Genomic DNA, 26,743 nt, shown 5'->3' on the forward strand with positions numbered 1-26,743 from the left:
ACAGAGCAGGTGGTAAATATCTGTTAGTATGGGAAAAACCTGCTTTGAAGAACCTGGTAATTCCAGGTCCAACAGGATTTTCCCCAGTTGGTGAAATGTAATGCATGATTCCATCCCAAGTATAGCGAGATCATGTCCAGAATCTTTAATTCCATCCCTGGTATCTGGGTATGAATCAACGGGGAACACCGGTTGTGGCCCTGTATGTTCAAAGTTCACCGAGCCTGTCTTTCTCAAAGTGTTATTTAACAATGGGTGTTCAGGTGAACTCGGCTCTTAGTAGAAACCTGGAACAGTCAAAACATTACCTGTTCACTTGTTCTTGCTGCCTCACACAAATGACGCCTTGGCTTTGGCTGTGTTGTCTACAATGTCCAGCACTTTGTGTTTGAGATCAGTTTTGTGAAAAAGAGATAGCTAACTCTTCCACTCTATGTTTGTAATGCATTGCTGCTTATAATATTAAAGGATAGATTGGGTTCTCCTCCATGACTTGAGAGCTCTACCCAAATGAGTTTAATTTTAAGTTATGTATTGCTTTATTTCTCCTCGATTTTGCATTTTATAAGTGTGCTGCACTGTGTAGCACACATAAAAACAGCAAAGAGCCATGCATGATTGTTTATATGTAGGAAGGTCCTTTCCTGCACAAAAACAATCATTTTAAAAATGCTGAGTTGCAACATCTATGTGTGCTGCACAAGTTACAAATCGCCATTTAAGATTGTTTATGTGCAGGAAGGGACACCTTCCTGCACATAAACAATTATTCCCAAAACGCAGGCCCCCTTGCACTATAGTGCAAGGTGACATGCGTTAGCGCTAGGCAGCTGTAATTAGTGCCAGAGCAGGGGAAAACACAGGGGTGCACCGTATTGTTGTAAATACGGTGCAGCCCATAGTTTCCAATGTGGCGGAGCACAGCGTTAAGGCCAGGAAGAACAAAGCCAAGCATTACAACTTCCCTTGTAAATATACTCCATTGTTGTTAGTCTCGTCTGAGAATGATGTACATTTTGGATAAAAAATCATCAGCACACGCAGGTCACTCCACATCTAATGAAAACGTTTGTTACTCCTAGTCCTACACATCCCCATTCCCGTCAGTAGTTACGAGGTAACTCCCACCTTGAGACAGGGAACTCCAGGAAATCTTGTGAATGCAAGCCCCATCCATACACTCGTGGTTGCTGCAATCCAGCTTGTGTTCCCTACATCCTGCTGACATACCAAGCCCAGGCGAAGGCCATCTCATAAAGTGACAAGTAGAGGGTCATAATGACTGTGACGAGGTTGAATAGGACTTGCGAGTAGTAACGATTACTGGAAAGTAGTCAGTACACTCATTGAGGAATGCAAAACAAGGGAATTCTTCTGAAAGAAAATACACAAGCATGAAGTACAATGCAAACCCAGTGAATTTAATAAGGTTGAATCACTAAAGAAATATATGACAAGATGGAACTAAGCACACCAATACCAAAGTTCCTCCTATCATTCTTCAAAATATTGGAGTCTATAATGATTTGCAAAATTCTAAGGAGAGGTCCTTTTTGTAGTTAATTTCAGCACCGGGAATACCTTGAACTCCCCACCCATTCCAGCCCCATGTAGCAGCAAGAATCTGTGTCAATCTATGGGTAATCCCAGCCTGGAGATGGATGTTTGCCAAGTAATGTCACAAGGCAATGGTGGACCAAATTCACCTATCTATCATCAAAGAGCCAGTTTTCTACCCTTGACCTCATGCTCCAAAAGTTACTCACAAATGGTCTGCTTTATGAAATGAACATGCTCGGTCTGTTTTCACTGGTAGCCCTTCCACCATCTAAAGTGTGAAGAAGCTCCACCCCCAGAAAGGAAGGCAATTGACAAAGTACTGAGCCCTGTGGAATGTGAGGCTACATTCGGAAACAAATAGCAGTCAGGATGAAGGCCACCATCAAAGATAAAAAAAAAATGGAGGTCAGGCAAACAAGGCACTTACTTCTCCTATCTTTCCTGCAGATGAAATTACTACCAAAAATATATTCTTCATGGAGAGAAATTGAATATCCACCAGCAGCAAAAACTCAAAGGGATGGTTTTGTGAACTAATGGCAGAGCTCAAGGAGTGTAAATAGATCAAACCAAAGAGCAGGATAAAGAAAAGCTTTTCAGTAGAAGAGCAGATAACAATCCGGTAGCCCCTAAGGATCCCCAAGGGTCCCCGAATGATTTAATGACAACCCGCTGCGTCCACAGATAAAATATAGGAAGGTTTAGATCCAAGCCATCCCAAAGTAATTGATGACTAACCGGTAACTCACTTTCTAATGTAAACAAATTATAATACTTACACCATGTCTGATTCATGGTGTCAACTTTTCCTCTCAACTTTCCCCATGACAAAGCTTGATCACGCAAATAAATGTTACAATTCCAAATAAACAAACAGAACACTGAACACCTTTAACGCAATTTACCCAAAGGAAACATGAGCCATTAAAAGAGACAACCTGCTCTTCTGTCATCACTGATTCAAAGTAAATGCAGGGAAATGCGCAGAACATCCTGCACAGCATTCATTCTTGAAGTAGCAGCACTAATGCCACTAAGGAACTTTCCTTTAATAGGGTTAACAGAGTCTATAACTGCTACTTCTAGACAACCTGTCAACCAGTAGAAGCTGAATCAGGATCAATTCATCGATCCACCCGAGAGAACGCCTATGGTGAACACTCGTTTCTCCACAAGCCGGATGGGAAAGAATAATGGAGGCAGGATGGTATTCTAAAACCTTGCATCGTCTTCCCAAAGTCCTTTTCTTGGTCAGACACAGGAATAGACCCAGAAAGATGCTAGGAATGATTGCCTTCTACCCAGTAATGCATTAGTGGTGCTTCCATTCTTAGCATTTGCTGGAGTTTCCTATCTTGAGGTGGAATTCACCTCACAAATAATCACTACAGCAAGAAAACAGATGTAGAGATAATGAAAAAGAGATAACTTTGCACTAGACATACTACACTGTGGATTCCAGCTGTGGCGTTTTGAGCTAACCGATTCATCAGCTGAAGCGGGGGTTGGGGCTCATACTCAGCCTCCCACATCTGTTTTCATACCCAGGTCCCACTTAGGTGGACCAGACTTCCTGGAGTATCAGCACTGCTTTTGTTTTAGACGTGTGCTTCAGCGTTCCAGGATACTCCTTTGGACACACCTTTGTCCCTGTTTCGCAGGCTCTGGAGTCTCCTTCTTCCTGATGAACCAGAGAAAGAGAACCTTATGTCTGCTAAAACTAGTTTCCTCTCAAATGCTCCTGGTCACGTCATACTGAATAATGCAATATCGCTCTATTTCAATAATTCTTTCTCCAAGTCCACCCTAAACCTGTCTATCAATGGCCTGGAGGTGGTCTGGGACCAAGAGTTTTGCTGCAAGCATGGCTGGCTCGTACACTGTACATGCAGGAGGCCTGCAAAATATTGACATTACTTTCTGGGTTCTAGACAGCTCCTTGTAAAGAAATGCTGATGCATGTGCACCTGTAGTTTGCCTCCCTGGTCAGCAACTGTGCTAAATGGTAATCAGTGCGTGGCACCTAAAGGCTTTTCACTTATGAGTCTGCACAGCTGACGGAGTGGTGCATTAGAGAGGGCTTTTCTGGGCTTTTCAAATCAGGTGCCCTCCCTGCAGGATAACTAAAGACAGCGAAAGCAATCGCCTGTCAGTTGTGCTCATACAGCTTCTTTGTCCCCATTGGGTCAACTCGTGTCAAACACATAGTGATGTGCAGTGCTTAATTTGTGCAGTTGCTTTCCGGTGCTCAGCACCGGCACTTATTTTACCGGGCCGGTTCTATACAATTTTTCTCTGAGTCCTGGCCCAGTAATTATTAAAAGTAAATTCCTGCTCTCCTTAAGTGACTGCCTGCCTGTGTCCTCGGAAGTCCCACCCTGGTCCAGGCATATCGATGGATATTTCCGGCCGTTTGAGAGTGGCTGAGGGCGGGCTGTTGGCTGAGCTGGGGGCGGCAAGGCAGGCTGGATGCACTGCTTCATTTGTAACATATTAAGTGCAGGTGCTCAAATATTTTTTAGGAGGCCACACCCACCTTACCGGCTCCACCCACTTCAGCCAGAGGCTTCTGCCAGAGGCTGCACCCACTTCCTTTATCGGTTCCACCCACAAATACGAGCCTCAACACACCATAGCCCCCTCCTCACATCTTGAGATCTGAAAGAAGCTGAAGACCTGGCTCTTCACATAAGCGCCTCGGGGACCTCACACCTGCCCAAGTGCCTGGATACCCTCTTGGGTGATTAATTTTTCTACAACTCAAATATAACTTAACCTCATCACTGCGGCGCGAATTCCGCCGCAGTGCTGAACATTCCGATCACGGGCGTGGTCATGACGGCTCCCGGACGTCATCAGCACACGCCCACCGTGACTCATGACGGCCGGGAGCCGTCATGAGCATGGAAGAGGTTAACATAATGTAATATTTGGGAAGTCCATGACAGCAACTTAAAAGTGAACTCAAATTGGAGAATGTGTGCCAGTAAACGTTTTCCTTTATTCCAGCAGAAGTGAATATGTACGAGCGAGCGCCCGCTTTCAATACAGGTATCGTTTTAATTTATAGATTGTACTTGCTTCAAATAATGACAAGCGCTACTCCAAAAATAAATAACTGGCACTAAGGTACGTTTTAGTCTCCTGCCTCCCATGCTGACTGAGGGCCTGCGATTCAGATTAATGGCCTTGTAAAATCCGGACGATGGTTGCCAGAGGCTTCTTTCTGCTTTGTTCGAGTTTTGTTATAGTTTGCAGGATTCCATGAAAGACTACTGGTTACTAATGATTAGACACTTCGTGGTACTACTTGTTGTACCTTTCTGTTATATTTCTTGTTTCCAAACCTAAGATGAGTATGGAAATATGATAATTGGGATTGAAAGATTAATCATTACATAAATAAACTAAGTTCTTTTGAATTAAAATTTCATAAAAATTCACAGGAGTATCGAACCCTTGGCATACTGTTTTGTCCCTCATCTAGATTGTCATTGTGCTACCTCTGTTTCTGTGTATTATCTCATTTGATGGAAATCTTTGTGTCCTTGGATCGCCTTTTGAAATTGATTCTACTTTCGGAAACCATTACAGCACAGAAGGGCCCTCCTTGAGACAGATGAAAAGCAAGCCTTAACTTTCAATAATAAATGTCCCCTTGGAGCGACGTGAGTGAATAAGATTCTGTAAACCCTGCATTCTTGCTGTTTGTTAAGAAAGTGCCCTCTGCTTACCCATACACTCTCTCCAGGCGCCCTTCTGGCCTCATGCCAGAGGCTGCTTTCTTTGAGTTTTATTATAGTTTGGATTTTCTAGCATTTAGCAGGATTCCATAAAAAAGAAATCCTTCCTATATTTTGCTGTCCTGCCTTTCTGAAATTAAAAAGCTCGTATCATGCAATTCTATCAGATTCAGCACTGATCTAGAGCTCACTGTAGTGGTGCATTCAAAGTGCTCCTGTCTCACCACTAACTATGGTGTGCACTTGCTGCTCTGCACTCGTTAGTCCAAGTCAATTTTTGTTGGTTGGTGCCTTAAATGTTTTTTTGGGTGGATTACAAATGTTGAAAGCTTATTTCTATGCCTTTAGGCTAAGTTTATCCAAACAACGATGACTGAATGCACACCATTCTAATTTCTTTATTCTATGTTGCTTGAAACTAATTTGACTCTTGCGTGCAGCCTGGGCTTGCGTGCTCTGACCCTGTAACACACATGTATGACATCAACAAAATTGAAATGTTTGTATAGTGTAAATATAGATGCCTTGTCAATCGTTTGCACCCAGGAAAGTTTAAGCAGAATCAGGCCCGGACTGGCCGTTGCGGGCACCGGGCAATCCCCCGGTGCGCCGCAAGGGTGGGGGCCGGTTTTGGGGCCCTGGAGGCCGTTTTTGTGACAGGGCTGTTTATGCAGCAAAATCGGCCCTGCAACAAAATCGGCAGAAAACCGGCCCGACAAAGAGCTCAGACCTCCCCCCGGGGGGGCCGGCCGAGCACTTTGCCGGGGCCGGTTTTGGAGTCCCAGTCCGGCCCTGAGCAGAATAAACAACATGATGTTGCATGTAAAGTGATTTGGTAACATCACTTCCACAAATGGTAATTCACGTTTTGAGTTATGGACTAACAGACTTTCATTGCAGATCATCATTGCCTGTATAAAAATGCTTTTTCATCAACACATGATCAGTGCTATCTAGAACATCCAAATTGAAAAAATGTTATGTTGTATAACAAAAACTTTGGAAATCGTAGCTATTAGAAAGTTGTTGGAACGGTGGGCCATAGGATTTGATGGGGCTAGCATTTTTTAATACACAGGTTGTTGTATGTGTAGTTAGAAGCCAGGGGTTAATTTGTAGGTGTAGGTCACAGAGGGGTATGATGTGGTGATTTATGGGACATGTATTTTTCTTGAGAGCACATAGACCTGAATGGGAAGGAAGAAGCATTTGGTTAATCAGCAAGGTAATAGTACGGTGTGGTCATGCTGAGTGAGCTACAAAGGGGAGGATCACATGATAGATGCAAATTGAGCACTTTCACGCAGAAGATGTGGAAAGCGGTTGGAGTTAATGCACTGTGAAATGGAGAATGCAGGTACACAAGAAAGCTCAGTTCATTTTAGTTGTGGCTATGTCTGTTATTACTATAGAGTCAGTTTTTAATAAGTTGATTGTGAACACAATGGATGTGATCGCACTGCCCAAGTACTCAGTCAGGGTGCATGCGCACATGGATGTAGAAGATAGACGGAGGGTACTCTTTGGGAGAGTTTCTAAATATGTTTTTACTGGCACATTTTGGATGAGTATAAGCACGCTCTTGAGAGGGACAATGAAAGGGTGTCTTGGACAGCGCAGCTGTGCATTGATGAGACAGGCCAAGAATGATACAGCCTTGTCACCCCTCAACTATACATATTTAATTATTATGTTAAGGATACAAATGTATTTTAATCTTTTGTTTTTCAATTTCTATGCAATATTACACTGTCATTATCCTCTCTCCTTGACCCAGTACCTTTCATACTCCTATTCATTTCCCTGACCTCCTTTCTTTCCTTCGTCTCATCTTTTCCTTTCCCTTTTTCTTCCTCAGCACCTCCAGAAATGCCTCCTATACTCTCTTGCTTCTTGCTTCATTACAGCCTCATTCCATTCTTGTTTCCTTACACCCTATTCCATTCGTGCTTCCTTACACCCTCATTCATTCCCCATACTTCCTTCCTAGGTGCATTTAATCCTCCTTCCTACATTCTTTCCTTACTCTTTTTCCTGCTCCTTCCATCACCTCTTCTTTAATTTCTTCCTTTCTCAACCATTCCTTATGCTTATCTTGCTCCTTTCCTTTCTTCTTTCTTTTCATCCATCACACAGAATTCACTTCCTTTCTCCCTCTATTCCTTAATTTCCTCCTTTCACATTCTTTTCTTATTCCCTCCTTCTTTCATCCAATGCTCATATATATCATCACTCCAGTACTCCTCTTCCTGCCTGCATTTGTTGCTGCCTTCTTTAATGTATTCCTTCCTGCGCTGTTCCTTTCTTTTAAACAGCAGAGTAGAAGCACATTCTCTTTAATCTGCAAAGGTACCTCTAAGTCCTCTGATGACCGGTCCTGAAGCTGCATTTTTACACACATTCTCCAATTTGAGTTCACTTTTAAGTTGTTGTCATGGACTTCCCAGATATTACATTATGTTAAGTTATATTTGAGTTGTAGAAAAACTAATCACCCAAGAGGGCATCCAGGCACGTGGGCAGGTGTGAGGTCCCTGAGGCGCTTATGTGAAGAGCCAGGTCTTCAGCTTCTTGCAGATCTCAAGATGTGAGGAGGGGGCTATGGTGTGTTGAGGCTCGTGGTTGTGGGTGGAACCGATAAAGGAATAGGGTGCAGCCTCTGGCAGAAGCCTCTGGCGGAAGTGGGTGGAGCCGGTAAAGTGAGCACCTGCACTTAATATTTTACAAATGAATCACTGATGATGTGTTCTGCTACTGAAATAAAGCACTTCCCTGTTAAAATTAAATACAGCTCCCTACAACAAATCCTTCCCATCTTCAATTTGACATTCATTTAGTACACTTAGCAGTGGCTGTCATGTGTGACACTTTTACCAAAGTTTGTTTTTTCAGCCAACAGCCCTTCCATACTGGAATTTATGAGCTCTTGTGCAATTTTTAAAGTAGAACTAAAACAAACTGAGTGCAAAGTACTATGGTCTGAAATACATTACCTGGCTGAAGGTGGCCCACATGACTTCAAAGTGCTCGAGTTAGCCAGGGCAGCAACATTTGTCGCCGTGACATAACACTGTCGCACAAGCAACCAACGTCGTAGATTAAACTTTTCACAGTACTGCTGAGAAATCATTGCATAAGTATCAGTTCAAAGCATCCTCACATGTAGCACCCCTGGCTGTTACACTTCTGGTAAAAAGACAGCTCTGCCAATTCTTCCCCTCGATTATTTGAGGCACTGCTATTTCAACACTTACCCTACATAATCCTAATAAAACACCCTAATCCCAAACTGCATAACCTCTATTATTATTACACTGGAAAACCTAAAATATATCTGTTGGGAATGAAAAATCTATTCTGGATTGTAAGAGACGTGTATCCCTGCCCTGGGTGCTCATCTGTACTATTGTCTGGATCGCTAATGCTGATTTTCTGTCATAGGTGAACAAGGGTCATGCGTGTGCATCATGACATAGGCCTGTCTCATGGAGTGTGCACTTGCTGGACCGGGAGGGGCACCTACACCACTGCCCTCTGTTGGACAGGCCACATGAAGGGCCGCTCTCCCCCGGCCCAACCAGGCCCGAACCAGCCACGCAAGTACCACACACCACCATTGCACGTCCACCGTCCCCGCAGGGACCCCTACACTCGAACCTGTTGACCGCGTAGGCCGACCCACTACCGGCCTGCGCGCCCATCCTGGGCGCCATCTTGGACACTCCACCACGAGGCCGCCTGGCCCCCGATCGACCTCAACCCTGGGCCTGGCCAGGCCTCAGACATTCCGGCACCAACATCCACCCAGGAGGTGAGCGGGCTACTTGGTCAGTCAATGGGAGCAAGAGGTGTCGATGGCTCTCCCCCGCCAAGTACCGCTCGCCCATCGCCTCCCCGGGCGCTGGCTCCACCCCCCTGCTGGGTGTCTGAACCCCCTCATCCCGGACCTCCCGACCTCCAAGTGCGAGGGTCCGGACATCAAAGCACACCAGCCCTATAACTGGGGCAGCTCCAGAGCAGGACGGGAGTTGTATCTTGGAGTCGAGAGACGTAAAGAAGAACTCATCCTTGACGGACTACTGGCGCTGCCGTAGCTCTGTCTTGTGCACCTTCGTCTTGCCTGCTGGCGCTGCCGCGGCTTTTGGAACTACCCTATCCTTCATCGTCGTCGGGACCTGCGGGTGTGGCCGCGGACCGTTGTAACCACCACCTTCATCGGGACCTGCTGGCTCTGCCGCGGACCGTCGTCTTCCTTCATCCATCTCGGGACCTGCTGGCTCCGCCGCGGCCCGTTCATCTACACCCCCGAGCTCGAGGATTGAGAGCTATTGCCATCTTTTTGGTAACAAGACTGTCCCGCTACCCTCTTCCCAAACAGAGACCAGAATAGAGGGGACCCCTGAGTCCAGACCTCCTTGTACCATTCTACCGTACTTGAAGAATTCCCTATAAAGTATCGTTGAACTTTATCCTTGTGTGGTGTCCGTCTGTGGGGGGGAAGTTACTTGTCTGTACGATTCGCTGGAGACGGCTCTCCCCGGAGACCTCTCCCCTTATCCTCGGCCGACCCTCCCGGTCCGTCTAACATTGGTGGCCAGCGACGGGATCCGAATCACCGCATAAACCGTACAGAGAGTAGCTCACCCCACGGCGAATCACGATGTCAACTAAAGACAGCGGATCAACGGAGAAATTCCAGATGGAGAAATTGGACGAGTACAGCCATCGTGAACTTAAACAGTTCTGTATCGAATTAGGTATCGCTACCACCGGACTAAACACCAAAGATGACTTTAAGCAGGCCCTGGAATCTTGGGCAGAAACCGGGGCTGCCGGAACCCCCGATCAAGACATCGAAGCACAAACCCCCATGGCCCCTGAAGAACGAAGAACGGGTCTCTCGCCAGACGAGATCCAGGAACGAGAAAGAACCCGACTACACGAGCTGGAAATGGCCCGGCTCAAAATGGACGTTGAACTAAAGTTGGCCGAACAGAAAATCAACTTAGAGCACCTGCGTCTCCGAGAAGAAAGAGAGGAGAAACAGAGACAAAGGGAGCTCGAGGAAAAGAAACTGGCATATGAACATGAGCGGAAATTAGCTGAAATCGACCTGCGCAAACAGAATAAAGAAGCAGGGGTGCCCGAGCAACCCCACACTCCAGGGGCAACAGAGAAGAAGGTACACATCCCCAAGGATGTCGTTCGAGAATACTTCCGAGAGGACGACATCCAGCAATGGTTTAAGGCCTATGAAATCGCTATGACTGCACACCGGATCGATAGAAGCGATTGGGGGGCCGGTCTGTGGGGGAGATTCCTCAATGAGGGCCGCGACGCCCTGCTGCAACTCCCGGACCACCAGATGACCTCCTATGACCATATGAAAGCTGCACTCCTCACCCGCTATGGCCTCACACCCGAGATGTACCGTCAGAGGTTCCGAGACTGCACCCGCATCCCAGGTACAACTTGGGTGGACTATGTCAATTACTTTAGCCGAGCCTTCGAGGGCTGGATCAAAGGAAGCAAGGTCACAACCTACGAACAACTGTTCAATCTTATGGTATGGGAGCATCTGTCGAACAATTGCTTCATTGAACTTCGCCAGCACCTCCTCGACAGCAAGTTAACGGATCCCCGGCAGCTCGCAGCCGAAGCAGACCGGTGGGAGATCACCAGAGTGAGTCGAAATGGGTCCTCCGAACAGAACCGGAACAACAATGGTCAGCACCGTCCCCGAGGAGGTGGAGGCCAAGGACGCGGAAGAAGCAACGCTCCGGTCACCCCCACTACCAGCCCCACCCCCCCGGCCAACCGGGGCAGCACCCCAGCGCGACCGGGACATCGAGCCAATGTTACCTGCCATCGATGCCAACGAGTCGGACACTATGCAAACGACCCAAACTGCCCCCAGTACCAGAGCCCAAGACCCCGCCAAGTAGCCGCTGCTGCTCTGGGGGAGGAACAGATCTCAGAGGAACAAGAAGAATATGAACAGGAACACCAAGAATGGGAGCCAGCCGCCATGGCTCTCGCCTGCCTAGGGGGGAGAGACATGGTCCCGCGGGTCCCCCTACCCGCTAATACCCAGAAGTACAGCCAATGGGTGGGCATCAATGGACGCCGGGCTGAAGCCCTTCGTGACACTGGGGCCAGTGTAACAGCCGTCCGCTGTCACCTGGTGACCCCCGAACAATACTTACCAAACATTCTCTGCCCTGTACGTTCAGCCGATAACTCAGAAAGTCTGTGTCGGATGGCCTGCGTCCCCTTCGAATGGGGAGGGGTCTCCGGCATGTTGAAGGTGACGGTCCGAGATGATGCCCCCGTAGACTGCCTCCTGGGTAATGACCTGGAAAGCTCTCCATGGGCAGCAGTCGAACGAAAAGAGCACCTGGGGATGCTGGGCGTCCCGGACTGGGCGTGCGTCACCACCCGGTCCATGACCGCCCGTGCCAACACCCGCCCAGAGGAACTCGAATGGCCGGCGCCACCGCCTCCGGTCGCCCCCGCCGAAACCACCGACCGTGACGTCCCCCCCGAACCAGCTCAACCTCCAGACCTCGCTAACCTCGACCAGTGGCCTCAAGAGGGGGGGCCCACGCAAGAACAATTTCGCCAAGAACAAAAGACCTGTCCCTCCCTCGAGGGACTCCGCCAGCAAGCGCTAGCCCAAAGCGCAGGGGATACCTCCGGAACTCACTGGGTCTACTGGGACAATGATCTGCTGTACAGTGAGCAAAGAATCGCGGAGCTGGGGGCCAGCCGAGTCCTAGTGGTACCCCTCCGTTTTAGAGACTTTCTGCTAAACCTGGCCCACGATGTCCCCCTGGCAGGACACTTGGGTCAAGACAAAACCTATAGCCGCCTGGTGACCCACTTCTTCTGGCCCAAAATGAGGGACAATGTACACCAGCATTGCCGATCTTGCCCCACGTGCCAAGCCAGTGGGAAGAGCGGCCGCAAACTGAAAGCCCCCCTGCAACCTTTTCCCGTGGTCACCACCCCGTTCGAGAGGGTCGGAATCGATATCGTAGGGCCCCTGGACCCGCGCACAAAACAAGGCCATCGATTCATCCTGGTGCTAGTGGACCACGCCACCCGCTACCCGGAGGCTGTTCCCCTGCGGACTGTGACAGCCCCGGTAGTCGGCCGGGCTCTGATGGGGATCTTCTCCCGGGTGGGCTTCCCCCGGGAGGTCGTCAGTGACAGAGGCACGAACTTTATTTCGAAATATATGAAATCTCTCTGGCAACAGTGCGGGGTTACCTACCGGTTCACGACCCCCTATCACCCTCAAGGAAACGGCCTCGTTGAGCGGTTCAACCGCACGCTCAAAGGGATGATCGGGGGGTTGGAAGAGCCCCTCCGTCGCCAGTGGGATGTGCTGCTGCCGTGCCTCCTCTTCGCATATCGAGAGGTTCCCCAGAAGTCCCTGGGCTTCAGCCCATTTGAACTGCTATATGGACACCCCGTGCGCGGGCCGCTCAGCCTAGTTAAGGAAGGCTGGGAGATGCCCCCTCTAAAGAACCCACCAGATGTTTTCCGCTACCTCCTAACACTCCGCAACCAGACCCGGCGATTCCGAGAACTAGCAAAAGCCAACCTAGAGGCCAGTCAAGAGGACATGAAAAGGTGGTATGACCGGAATGCCTCCTCCATCGAATTTGAACCTGGGCAACAGGTATGGGTGATGTCCCCCACCGAACCCTGCGCCCTACAAGACAAGTGGACAGGGCCCTTCAAAGTGGTCGAGCGCAAGGGTCCGGCTACCTATCTCATCGACTTGGAATCTTCCCGGAACCCCCTCCGGGTCCTCCACGCTAACAGACTGAAACCGCACTTTGTACGGACAGAACTCAGCCTCCTGATGGCCACAGACAATGGGGCTGAAGAGGACTCCGAGCCCCTCCCGGACCTCCTACGAACGCGGGAGAAAGACGGTTCCGTAGATGGGGTCCGACTCTCAGAGGCCCTCACCCGAGAGCAACACCAGGAGTGCCAAGTTCTCCTGTCACAATTCGCCAGCCTGTTCTCCCTCACCCCAGGTGTCACTTCCTGGTGTACGCACGATGTGGACACGGGGGACAGCCCCCCTATCCGCCACCGGGCCTACCGCGTGCCAGATCGGGTACGGGCCTGCATCCAGGAGGAAGTAGCCAAAATGCTCACGCTCGGGGTCATCGAGCCCTCAGACAGCCCCTGGGCCAGCCCTGTAGTACTGGTCCCCAAAGCAGCTGCCCCCGGCACCACACCAGAACTCCGGTTCTGCGTCGACTACCGGGGCTTGAATGCGGTCACCAGGACAGACGCACATCCCATCCCCCGGGCAGATGAACTAATCGACCGCATGGGAGCTGCCCGCTACCTCAGTATCTTCGACCTGACGGCGGGCTACTGGCAAATCGGCCTCACACCCCGGGCACAAGAACGTTCTGCCTTTTCCACCCCCGATGGCCATTACCATTTCACAGTCATGCCCTTCGGCATGAAGAATGCCCCAGCAACATTCCAACGGCTCGTCAATCAGGTCCTGGCGGGGCTCGAAGGATTCAGCGCCGCCTACCTAGACGACATCGCTGTATACAGCAACCAGTGGTCCGAGCACCTCCACCACCTCCGAGCAGTGCTGCACGCCCTTCAGCAAGCTGGCCTCACGATCAAGGCCAGCAAATGTCAAATTGGGCAAGGGTCTGTAACCTACCTCGGGCACCAGGTGGGAAGCGGCCTGGTGGCCCCTCTGCAGCTAAAAATTGCCGCCATCCAGTCCTGGCAGCCCCCCATTACCCAGACCGAGGTACGAGCCTTCCTGGGCCTCACGGGCTATTACCGAAGGTTCGTGAAAGACTATGGTACTATCGTGAGGCCCCTCACAGAGCTCACGTCAAAAAATCAGCCCCAGAAAGTCAACTGGACCCCAGAGTGTCAAGCTGCATTTGAACAATTGAAAGCCGCCATGTGCTCCGCCCCTGTGCTCCAGGCCCCCGACTACAGCCGGGAGTTCATCGTCCAGACGGATGCCTCCGACCATGGCATTGGGGCAGTCCTGTCTCAAGTGAACACCGAAGGCCGTGATCAGCCGGTGGCCTTCATCAGCCGGCGACTCCTACCACGGGAACAACGCTGGAGCACCATAGAGAGGGAGGCCTTCGCGGTGGTATGGGCCCTCAAGAAGCTCCGGCCCTACCTTTTTGGCACACCCTTTCGGGTACAGACCGACCACCGACCCCTGCAGTGGCTGATGCAGATGCGGGGGGAAAACCCGAAGTTACTACGCTGGTCCATCTCCCTACAAGGGATGGACTTCACAGTTGAACATCGGCCTGGGCCAGATCACGCCAACGCAGATGGCCTGTCCCGGTTCTTCCGCCTCGACGAGAAGAGTCCCCAAGAGAATGGGTAACTCTCCCCGCCTTCAGCTGGGGGGGACGCATGTTGGACAGGCCACATGAAGGGCCGCTCTCCCCCGGCCCAACCAGGCCCGAACCAGCCACGCAAGTACCACACACCACCATTGCACGTCCACCGTCCCCGCAGGGACCCCTACACTCGAACCTGTTGACCGCGTAGGCCGACCCACTACCGGCCTGCGCGCCCATCCTGGGCGCCATCTTGGACACTCCACCACGAGGCCGCCTGGCCCCCGATCGACCTCAACCCTGGGCCTGGCCAGGCCTCAGACATTCCGGCACCAACATCCACCCAGGAGGTGAGCGGGCTACTTGGTCAGTCAATGGGAGCAAGAGGTGTCGATGGCTCTCCCCCGCCAAGTACCGCTCGCCCATCGCCTCCCCGGGCGCTGGCTCCACCCCCCTGCTGGGTGTCTGAACCCCCTCATCCCGGACCTCCCGACCTCCAAGTGCGAGGGTCCGGACATCAAAGCACACCAGCCCTATAACTGGGGCAGCTCCAGAGCAGGACGGGAGTTGTATCTTGGAGTCGAGAGACGTAAAGAAGAACTCATCCTTGACGGACTACTGGCGCTGCCGTAGCTCTGTCTTGTGCACCTTCGTCTTGCCTGCTGGCGCTGCCGCGGCTTTTGGAACTACCCTATCCTTCATCGTCGTCGGGACCTGCGGGTGTGGCCGCGGACCGTTGTAACCACCACCTTCATCGGGACCTGCTGGCTCTGCCGCGGACCGTCGTCTTCCTTCATCCATCTCGGGACCTGCTGGCTCCGCCGCGGCCCGTTCATCTACACCCCCGAGCTCGAGGATTGAGAGCTATTGCCATCTTTTTGGTAACAAGACTGTCCCGCTACCCTCTTCCCAAACAGAGACCAGAATAGAGGGGACCCCTGAGTCCAGACCTCCTTGTACCATTCTACCGTACTTGAAGAATTCCCTATAAAGTATCGTTGAACTTTATCCTTGTGTGGTGTCCGTCTGTGGGGGGGAAGTTACTTGTCTGTACGATTCGCTGGAGACGGCTCTCCCCGGAGACCTCTCCCCTTATCCTCGGCCGACCCTCCCGGTCCGTCTAACACCCTCATAGTGGTGGAACGCTACAGTCATCAACAGGAGTTAGGCAGCACAAGCCCTGTGGTGGCAGCATACTGTATAGTGATCAGAATTGGGGAACAGGACCTTTTATCCTGTGTCCCCTTTTTAAACGTTCCGCTGCTGTATGCTAAACAAATCCCTGCCCTTCATCAGGTAGATGTGGAAGGACAAGCATGATGGGAATATGTGCTGAGTGCATGTGAGCTCGCAAGAAATACACTACTTAAGGGGTGAAGTGTGGTAGAGTGTACTCATTGTACATATATTGTTGCTGGCAGTGTATGTTTTTAAAATAACACACTGGTACAATACAGAAAGGCTGCAGTACTGATCAGTGTGTGCAGACTGAATGTGTTTGCTGCATATAGTTATGCTTGTGGTGACATAAGACATAAGGATAACAGTTCTGTGCAGTAAGTGTGATGGGGATGTACACTGAGTTCAAGTGTGCCTGCACTTGTACATTACATGGGGGACCTTGGGTTCCATTTTAGGAAGCCCAGGTCTGCTTGCTAGAAAACTTGAGGAGTAGAAGAATCCCCCCAGACAGATTTGTGCATTGCTGCATATCTGTAAGCTGGGCGAGACATGCACTGGAGGATTGAAGAGCCAGTCTCTCTATGTGCATTTCAAAGAGCTCTTTGATTCAATGATAGATCACAAGGAAGGGGCCTAGACGCATCTCATGAAGAGAGAGATTGGACAAATAAGAGAATAATAATGAGCAGGGCTGTGAGCCCAGGATAAATCCTTTGATGCACATATCACTGTAGCTGACATCCAGGTGACTCTGGTCACTCCCATGAGTCTTGTTGTGGGTTAATCTGCTTTGGACTCCTGCCTGCTGTGCTAGACATCCTTCAGGAGGAAGAAGAAAGGGGAAAGATGTCCATTTCAAAGAAGCATAACGCCAACATAAAACTTCAAAGACTCAGACACTAAATTACATTTTGCATTTGGAAAAGAACTCTAAGTAGGAGAGTTTGAAACCCCTAAGTGTGTCATCTGTTGAGCAGCGAGACTGGCCGTGTGAAAAGAGTAAGTTGTGCAAGACTTCTGCCTGTATCCCGGACTGGGGCCCAGGCCTGCTAGTCTCCATGCTGAGTAAAGGGGCATCCTCAAACGAAACCCAGGCAACCTGCTCTATAGCTGGAGCACCAGTGCCTGCCTGCTCGCCAAGACCAGTGTGCCCTGTGAGGAAGTGGAGAGTGTTGGAAGGAGCAATGGTCATGGAGGAGTCCTATCATTAAGACTCCCTGTGGGAGGTGTGAAGAATCTGTTCTTGCACCGATCGGGCCGTAGCGCATGTGCTGTATTGATTCGGCAACCCCTGTTGCCAGAAGGGGGCACCTTGGACTGAGCCGCAGCACAAGGATTGTGTGGAGGGCGCCAGGCCTGCACGACTTCATGGTGGGTGACCCCGTGTGCCCAGAGAGGCCATCATTAACATCAATGCAAGCTCAGCATGACTGGACTTGTGAGTTGTGAGTGACATGATGGCAATCTTGTATGCCAGGAGGGGTCACTAGAGATTCTGAGGACAAGAGTTCAGGCTGTTGCCTGGGACGGAGAAACTGCTGCTGTGACTAAAGTGGGTCCGGTCCACACTCTGCAAACTGCACCGAAGGAAGTTGGAGCAGGGAGATCACCCCCCCCCCCCCTGCACGAAGGGAAGGGCGACTTATCATGCTATCACCCCAGTTGGAACAACCACGAGCACGAGAACCAGCCAGTAGCCTGCACCTTCCAAGGTTTTGACACTTGTGACCATGCGCAGCCAGACTTTGCTGATCTGGAGCAGGACTTCGCTGTGCTACTGAGGTGTTCCATACTGCCGGAATGGGTAAGCCATGAACTGCCCATTTAGCGCTCCGGTGGACATACTGCGATTGGTACTGTGACCTCATAGACTCATGTGACTGAACTTCCGAAAGAAGTAAGAGGGGAGAACTCAGGAGTACGCCCTAAAAGTCTAGATTACCTGGATGTGGTCAGCAGTGTATGGGGAATAACATCGTACCCGTTGCACTAAAGTTAGTGATACAGTGAGTGGCCTGGAAACTACTAGAGCCTCGACTTCGAGGGTATTGTGTAATTGCTTTTGAATGTCGTTTAGCTTTGCATGTGTAGAATAAGATTTGAAATACTTTTTTTATATAAAACAAGCATTTGACTGGACATTGATGTATTGTTTGCACTTTGCATGCTTCGTTATGAGTGGTGTTCACAGATCTGTATCTGTGCTTCCCCCCGAAGAAGCCCTGACTGCTCGTCCGACACTACCTAACTGAGAGTCAAGTGCAGAAGGGGTGCTTGGCCCAGTTTAGCAGGATCCATAGTAGGCCCAATAACTCCTGCTCTCCCCACGGCCCACTGAAAGGCGTTCCGACAATCTCTATAAATGAGCCTCAATACCAAACTGTACCATCCCAACTAATGTAGTGCATCTCAATCTTGACCGTATGAAACTTTGTTTCTTACAGCCCTGGAACCCCGCATTCCACCAATGCACCTCGCTCAGTCTTTTAGATAGCATAAGGGACTTCAATTTGCTTCTACACCAATGTGTTAATGTGCTGGCTGCTGTTGAAAAACTGATTCATTTCCAAAGAGTGGATTCTCATTCTGATCTGGAGCGCCGTCTAAAGGCCACGTCCTGTCATGTCTCTCTGAATACCATTACAGGCAGGTTAGGTGATTTACACAAGAGAGCTCTTTCTTAGATGTTGCATTGATTTGGGTAGTAACCTTGGCATCCATTTGCAAACCAGTACTTAATTTTATCCACAAACATTCTTCAATTGTCTTAAAAACGTATAGCCTGCTGGCTAAGTTCTTTGAAAATGTTGCTTTTACACCCACTATTTGGTCCTACTTTTAAACAATGTTCTTGGATAGAGAATATTTGAATCCTCCTAGGTAACATGGGCTTGCCTTCTCACTCACTTTCTAAAAGCCATTTCATATGTGATTCGTGTGGGGGGCGTTCGAGGCTACTCCCCTGGATTCTAGCATGTACAAGAACTTGTTTTTCTAACATGATCCACCCAGGACATAACAATACATAAAGACAAGGAAATCTGTCTGCCAGATTTTAGCTTCTGTCAAAAACAGACTGCCTGCTTTTTTTTGTTTGCCTTCAATATACTAGCCTTATCTCTGTTCACTATATCACCTTTATGTAGTGTCTACCGGATAACAACAAATGGAAAAGGTTTGAACCCTGGTCCTTGAAATAAATGGTCAGTCACAAATGTATCATCTTTTTGCATGTCTAGCAACATGCACGAGGGTTTCTACAACTCATTTGCAGCTAGAATATAACGAGAAATGAAAGATGGCAATTCCCTTATTATGAATATATTATCCTCTTTAGTCTACCATTTTTACATCTGAAGTCTGTGAACAGAAACAACTTGAATCAATTCTGAGGACTTTTGAGTTCCTATCCAGGTCTTAGCCAAACTGCCAATGATGGCTGTTCATCACAGAACGACCCCTCTATAGAGCCATGCCCTGTCCTCAACATTTCAAGGGGTTTGTCAGGTAATTCTATCCCTTACCCCTTCTCTCCAGTGTACGCCCAGTGCCTGCCGACCAACTGTAGCCAACCTCGCTGTTAGCCTAGTTCACCTGGTATCTTCTAATGAGTCATTTCCCTTTTCGCTTTTTTTTCCACAATCTACCTAAATTTGCTACTCGCCAGTTACATGTATTTTCCTTTAATTTAGCTTAACCATATTTACCTGTCGACTGTGTACATTTTCATTTGTTTGTGGTATCTCATGTGTTGTACACAGTGGCGTACAACACATGAGATCATTCTTGGGGGGGCGCAAAATTTTAAAAGGAAAAAAAAATCGTACAACAAATTAATTTTCTTTAAAAAGTTTGCGCCAGGAAGTGCTAACGGTCCATGAATTGGGGGCAGAATACTTGCCTTGCCCCGGGTGCTGGGCTGGCAACCCACATTACGCCGCTGATTCTACACTCAAATGTGCATAGTGCGTTCAATAAATAAACGTGAGCGGCTCGCTGCCAAAAAGGGGGAACCTACACTCAGAGGTGCAGAACACCTTGGATGGTCAGAGGCACGTGACAAGGAGGTTGTTTAAATTCTGGGACTTATCCAGGCATTCATAAAGAGGGCTCAACGAGGCACAGCGATGTGATTGGACACATAACTACCAAACCAGTGCTAAATGGGTTCAGACTCCAGTGGTACAGTACCTGCGATCATGCTGGACACTATCAGCGGCAAGATAATGAGCTTCAACATCCTCATCAGAAGCTCCCCAGGAAAGGCGAAGTAGAACTTGTCCAGATTCGACAGCTTGGCATATTCCCGCACCAGGACTCCGAGCCCAATACCTGACAGAGAGAAAACAGCACACTTTTTACTCCTCACAGACAAAACTGGAGCACCGGCATCAAAAAATGTACTTGTCAACACGCCCAGCTGAACTAAAACCTGTTGATCTTAAGAAACTTGAGAAAATACAAACACAGCAGAAAAAGACAAATCTAGGTCTTGCATTCGAAGTCATATCTACAAAGATTTAGGGTCGCTGTATATAAAGGAAGGACCTAGTACAGTCATCACAGGCAACACATCTTCTCAGAAATGACAGGGCCCATTTTTAGTGTCCTAGCTTCTGGCCAATAATTAATTTCCAGCAGAATTATCAAAACCAAGGACATCGGGAAATCCGGGTAGTGCCAGAATTACTCCAGATTACAGCACGATGGAATTGGTGTTGATGTGTCCTATTTCTTAATGTTTGCATTTTGTATGGCAAGGTTTGATAACTTTCCATTTTTCAGCCGTTTTACGAACTACAGCCCTCCACCTAGTAGGGACATACACAAATATATTTGGGGATTGCAGGCACAGGTTCTTTTTATTTTACGACTGCAATTTACCAAAACGATTAAACACCACCTTTACTAGATACCTAAACACAAACTATCCTTGCAAACATTTAACAGCCCCCACACCTCTCTGAAGCTCACTTGAAATTGCTCAAATTCGACTGTTAGAACAAAAGTGCATCTCCTAAAAAGTCAAATTCACAAAGCAGCATTATTTTCATGAGAATTAAACCCATTCTGTAACAATGGCCATTTGGTTTCTAAATACAGAGCTGTCATTTTTTAACTCTCGTTTTCGTAAGGATCGGTGCTGCTGAGTTTTCGACTCTTAAGTGCACTGAGTTTAGTCAAAGAGGCCTCTGTGCCAATGCTTTGACCCTTTAAAAAGCATATGTCTGATTGGCAGCCCTACAATTGGCATAAGTTAACTTATTTATAAGTTCTGAAGTATATGCTACCAAGGGTACCCAGGACCTGCACGTTAGTGTGTCTCATGGACTGCAGACCTTTAGTGTGCCACCACGAGTGTGACAAAGCATCACTGTTTTTTAGGTCTTGTGCCTAGCGTTGCACTGCGCAGCAGTGTTCGCGCAGCGCGAGACATTTAGGAGGTGAAAAACGGGGATGTGAGGCTGCCCTAGGAATGGTACACGCACAAGTGTGTGCCTTTCCTTCTGTGGCACGTTATTGGCCTTTGCATGCGTGTTTTTAGGTCTCGCGTCCTATCGATGCGCGCATGCGCATCGAGCGGAGCGAGAATTCATGTCGGCAAAATCCTCTTCAAATTAAGGGCTTTCAGCCCGGCGTTTTCTTGCAGTTCACGTGAACATGCACGAGCATTCACGGCCAGGGCTTCTCCTCCCCTAGCAGCACTCCTCCCACACCAGCAACTCCCCCCTCCCACACCAGCACCTCCCCTCTCTCTCCCCGCAAACACAGCCTTGCCGTAGCAGCACTCCTCCCACACCAGCACCTCCCACACCAGCACCTCCCCTCTCTCTCCCCGCAAACACAGCCTTTCCTTTAATTTCTCCTCCCCCTCCCCAGCCCGTAGCAGTTCCCGTAGCAGCACTCCTCTCACACCAGAATTTTCTATTTTTCTTTCGATTTGGTACGGGAACTAATTGTTCATTGCCCGGGTAAAGCATATTGCTTCTGTTTTTAATCCAGCTCTCATCATAATTGGTTCTCCAGGGCTTGCAGAAGTTCGTGGGAGTGAACCGTGCCGTTTTGTGAGAGCTGTGTGCGGTATAACTCCCCACCGCAGACCCCATTATGGGGCACCCGGCCCTTTCCTGGAGAGGCGAGCCTCGAGTTTCTTGGCATGGTTTCATCTCTTCCCCGTGCTTTGGAACAGACGTTACTCACAAACTGCCCACATTTGTAAACCAGCATTGCTCAACCTCAGCAAACTATGCAGTGTCCTTCACCCCTCCCTCGCTGCTCGCTCGTCTCGTATTGCACACGCGCCATGTTTGGTAACAGAGTCTCTGCCTCCCGTGCTCTTTACCCCTCCTCTCTCTATCCCTCTCTCTCTCCCACCCTGCCGCTCATTTTTTTCCGCTCCCCTCCTCTCCTGTCGGACCATGCCTCCCTCCTCTCCTACCGCCCCCGCAGCCTCTCGTCCTTTTCTCCCCACTCCTCCACTCTGTTTTCCTAAACCCTCCCTGTTCAGCTTTCTTCTCTCTTTCTCCCACGTCTCCGCTTCCCTCCTTCCTCCGCGCAGCTTCTCTTCGCACCCCCGTCTTTTTCACCCACTCTCTTTGACTTTCCTTCGACAATTCGCGCTCCCCGCCCGCCTTTCTGCTCTCGTTTTCCGCCCATAGCCTATCCCCCCTCTCTATCTTCTGCCTCCTTATGTCTGGTAGTTTCACGTGCTCTCTTCTTTCCCCCTGTTTTTCAGATGCACTTAAAGGGAACAACACTGCGGTGTGAGGCGCTGGATGTAGAAACAAGCATTGGCATAGCCAATAGGTCTCGCTTGTGGGACCTTATAAGTATTTAGTAACAAGGATATTGTGCTGCAAAACAAAATACTTATAAGGTCCCACAAGCGAGACCTATTGGCTATGCCAATGCTTGTTTTTAAAGCCAGCACGCAAAAGGCCAAAGGTGGGCGTGTTGCTCCACCCACGGCCTATTGGTGTCTATTATGTGCTTGGTGCGCATGATAGACACCAACAGGGCCATCACGTGTGTAGCTCTGGCATGCGCGCACCACTGGCGGCCGTGTTTTGTGCAATACTGCAGCTAAATGAATGCTGTTTCCGAAGATCCTGCAGGCGCTGGTCTACGTCAGATTTGGTGCGTCATCTTTGGAACCTACAGTCACTGCTGGACACCAGGGACAGTCGGACACAGATTTCTGTTTGATCCATGTCATTTTTTTCAGCGTGAAGGGGAGGCTCTGAGATGCATTGGAATTCTCAAATGCTCGGGGTGCAGCAAAGGAACCGAAAATAATAATAAAGCAGATTTCATGGAGGCGTAATAGATTTGAGGGAACACCGGACCGGAGTCCCATCGACTGGCAGGCGGCAGCAAAGCTCAGAGGCGTTCAGACAGTAAGAGTCGCACCGGTGTGGAAGGGAAGAGAAACGTTTGAAGCTTCACCCGGTCTTTGTTCCGTTGTTGACACCTCCGGGAAAAGCGCCCTAGCAGCCTCTGTGGAAGGCACTCGGTGACACTTGAATATATCATTAGAATGAAGTCCAGGAAGAAGCGGTGATGCGCGCGGGGCTTTTGTGTGACGTCACGTAGCAGCAGGAAGAGAGAGCATTGCGAGCCTAAATCATACCGAGCTCCGCAGAAGAACCAGCAGCAAGCTGATAATGACAGCAGCAGTCCGAGCCATGGCCACTCCTCCCAAAAGAAGCTGCAGTGACACAGTGGATCCCAAGAGGATCTCCATGGAGGGCAATATTGGTGAGAAGAAGGATCTGCGCATTTGTTCACATGCGATTGTATAGGGGGTTATGAAGCGCTATATTACCAGCCAGCTGTTAGGGCTAGGGACTGACGGGTTTCCAATGGTCGCAATATGTGCAGATATTTATGCAACAGCGTAATTTGTGTTTGTCACTTTCCTCTCTAAGATCCCGCCCAGACATTATTTCCCTGACGACTGAATGCACACCACAGAGATCACCCTCTTGTATTTTTAATGAATGGGTGCTTTGACACAGTGATGCTGACTGAACTTGAACTATTGATGTAAATGTAGCGCAGTGAGTATCAATTTTGGAATTTTCGCTACCAGAAAGCCTAGATAAATTGCAGCTTCCCTGCTTGAATAGTGTCATCTTAGGCACGTTTTTTATTTCACAAAAACTTTTTTTCTCTTCATTATCACGCATGAAAGCACTTACAAATATGCGAGTTCAGAATACCAGATGTTAAAAACCCCACTGTGTGTGGTCGAATAGGCTATAATGTTGCTCTATAGTACTCTGAACAACTACATGGTTTACATGACAATTGTCTTGCCTCTTAGTTCACTAACTGTTCATGTTTAGAAACTATCACTGTCCATAATTACTTCTCAGTACAGTGATATTGTGTGACGTATTATTGTCAAAGCTTCTACATGTTATTGACATTTGAAGAGACTTTCCCATATTTTACATGTTTGTTGTATGGTTTACAAAACAAACGTTTGCGGAGCTCGGCTTGTGCACGGGTTCTAAGATCAAAGCCAGACCCCAGGCTCGGCGGCGGCTCTCCCTGTTGATTTGTTGTCCTACCTACCTCTAGCTCATCTTTCTACTGTTAAAATGGAAACACCAGGTATAGTTTTTCTTTAGAGATGCTCCCATTTACAGTGAAGACTAGACTGGAGGGACACAATGTTACAAAGCTCGGCAATGGGAGATTTTTCTCACCATCTTTCTGAAGACATAGCCTCCAGTTTGCAAGGTCAGAGCAGGGCCAGAGAAGAGGGCCAGTCCCTCCCCCCAGGAGCTTTCCCCCTTGTTAGAAGCGGCTGTCTCTAGTTGGCAGAGGTATACACTTCTGACAAATAGGGACACACCTTTTCTAGTCAGGGCAAGGGGATCACACACTTAGATAACCCCTGCTCACCCCCTTGGTAGCTTGGCAAAGCAGACAGGCTTATCTCAGAGGCAGTGCGTTAAGCATTTATGACCACATACAGTAATAAAGTGAATACACTACAAATGGACACGACACAGTATTATTATAAAAATAAGTATTTTTATATAAGGCTTAGCACAAGACCAAATAACGACAAAAATATACCACAATCTCAATAAATACTTTTGGAAGGAAAAATAATAGTTCAAGCACGGTTTCTTCTTAGCACAAAGTCTTTAGTATCAAAAGCAACTCTTCTTCTCTAAAACACAGTTCTTGGCAACAATGTAACCCACACGGGAGTCACACGACGTCGAGGCAAAGTTAATCCAAAGGTTCGGCGTCGACCGCGAGGAGCGCTACGTCGAGCCCGGAGTCGCACAGACCCCAACAACACAGTACCTTGGAAAAGTGAAGCACTCGATGATCAGCGGCGTCGAGATGTCCGGCGTCGCGTCTTCGGCGTCGATCGGGCCTGGGAGTCGGGGCGATCTGCAGCGGCGTCAACCGAAGTCAGGCGGGAGCAGCGCTCACGAGATGAAGCAGGATACGGCGTCGTCGATGTCGATGTTGCAAGAGTGAGCAGCGCTCACGGCGTCGAGAGGGCTCGAAGTCGATGCGATCAGCAGCGGTGCCGACACGAGGTCACTTGGAGCTGGAGCCGAACTCACTACTCACTGGCGTTGTTGCTGGCGTCGATCGGGCCCGGCGGCCGGCGTCGAGGAAGCGGGACACTGGAGCCGTTACTCACGATGTCGAGCTGGATTCGTCGGCGTCCGTCGGCGTCGAGATTGCTGGATTCTTTCAGAGGTGCTGGATTCACAAGTTCCAGCAAACAGCACTTTAAGCAGATGAAGTCCTTTAGCCCTGTGACTTTAACAGGAGACTGGCACTCTTCCAGCCCTTGGAGATTTTCTTAGCAAAGATTGAGAGTACACACATAGTTCCTCTCTCCTGGTTCCTTGGCAAAAATAAAGAAGCAATGCAGGATTCCCCCAACAAACAGCACTCTGGCAGAAGGGGTAGGCAGTCCTTAGATCAGCAGGCTTCTTGTCCTTGGTTCAGGTTTCCTTGTCAGAAGTGATCTAAATTCTTGGTTCAGGGGTCCTTCTTATACCCCTTTTTGGCTTTGATCCCTTTGTCCATGCAGGGGAATTTCCCCCATCTTGGGTTTGTTGTGGGTGTTGCCAGGCCGAAGCACCTGGCCTATTCACTGTGCAGGGCAGAGTCTTCAGCTGCCCAGCAGGAGCGGAGCCAGCATTGTCACTGGCAGGGGCAGGGCCATCAGTTGCCCGGCAGGAGGTGGGCCAGGAAAGTCCCAGGCAGGCACAGAGTCATCAGTCGCCTGGCAGTGGGGCGGAGCCAGCATTGTATCAGGCAGGGCAGGCTATCAGGAGCTACTCTTCCCCTACTCTCAATGCAAATGTCCCACTCACCCCACACTGACTCATTCAGACCTCTGGAGCCACCCAGCTCCTGTCACACGCACACCAGAACCAGCAGAGACCGGTAGACAGTTAGACAAGAAAATAGCTACTTTCTAAAAGTGCTATTTTTAAACACAGAGTCCAAAAACCATCCACACAAACGGATGCGTTATTAAACCCTGAGTTCAGGGATACCAAACTCGACATTGCACCATGCTCCCCGAGCCCGCTAGGATTATAGCCTTAATAATCCTGGCAGCCCATTCTAACTGATGGAGAGCAGGTTACCTTACACTAGTGAAAAACGAATATGGCTGTAATTCACTATTAGGACATGCCAACCTTGTCAGGCTTGTCCTACCTTATGCTTACAATGCACCCTGCCCGTGGGCCTACCATAGGGGTGACTAACATGAAGTTAAGGGAAGGTTTAGGGACTGGCAAGTAGGTGTACTTGCGCAGTCTGCGTGACAGTACCAGACTGCACGTGGTCTAGCAATGGTAGACCTTCAGACATACTTTTACTAGGCCGCTCTTGTGGGTG

At 49.2% G+C, this 26,743-nt stretch overlaps 1 protein-coding gene across 1 annotated transcript in view; it reads right to left on the reverse strand.

The window, feature by feature from the left end:
- The window catches only part of SLC1A1 (solute carrier family 1 member 1), a 385,327-nt gene that overhangs the window by 139,075 nt on the left and 219,509 nt on the right, over window positions 1–26,743 (reverse strand). The window contains exon 2 of the mRNA XM_078675713.1: window positions 20,039–20,179. Coding sequence (XP_078531839.1) covers window positions 20,039–20,179 — 141 coding nt within the window. The remainder of the gene's footprint in view (window positions 1–20,038; window positions 20,180–26,743) is intronic.

This window comes from Lissotriton helveticus, chromosome 2_1, assembly GCF_964261635.1.
Source record: "Lissotriton helveticus chromosome 2_1, aLisHel1.1, whole genome shotgun sequence".
Classification (NCBI taxonomy): Eukaryota; Metazoa; Chordata; class Amphibia; order Caudata; family Salamandridae; genus Lissotriton; species Lissotriton helveticus.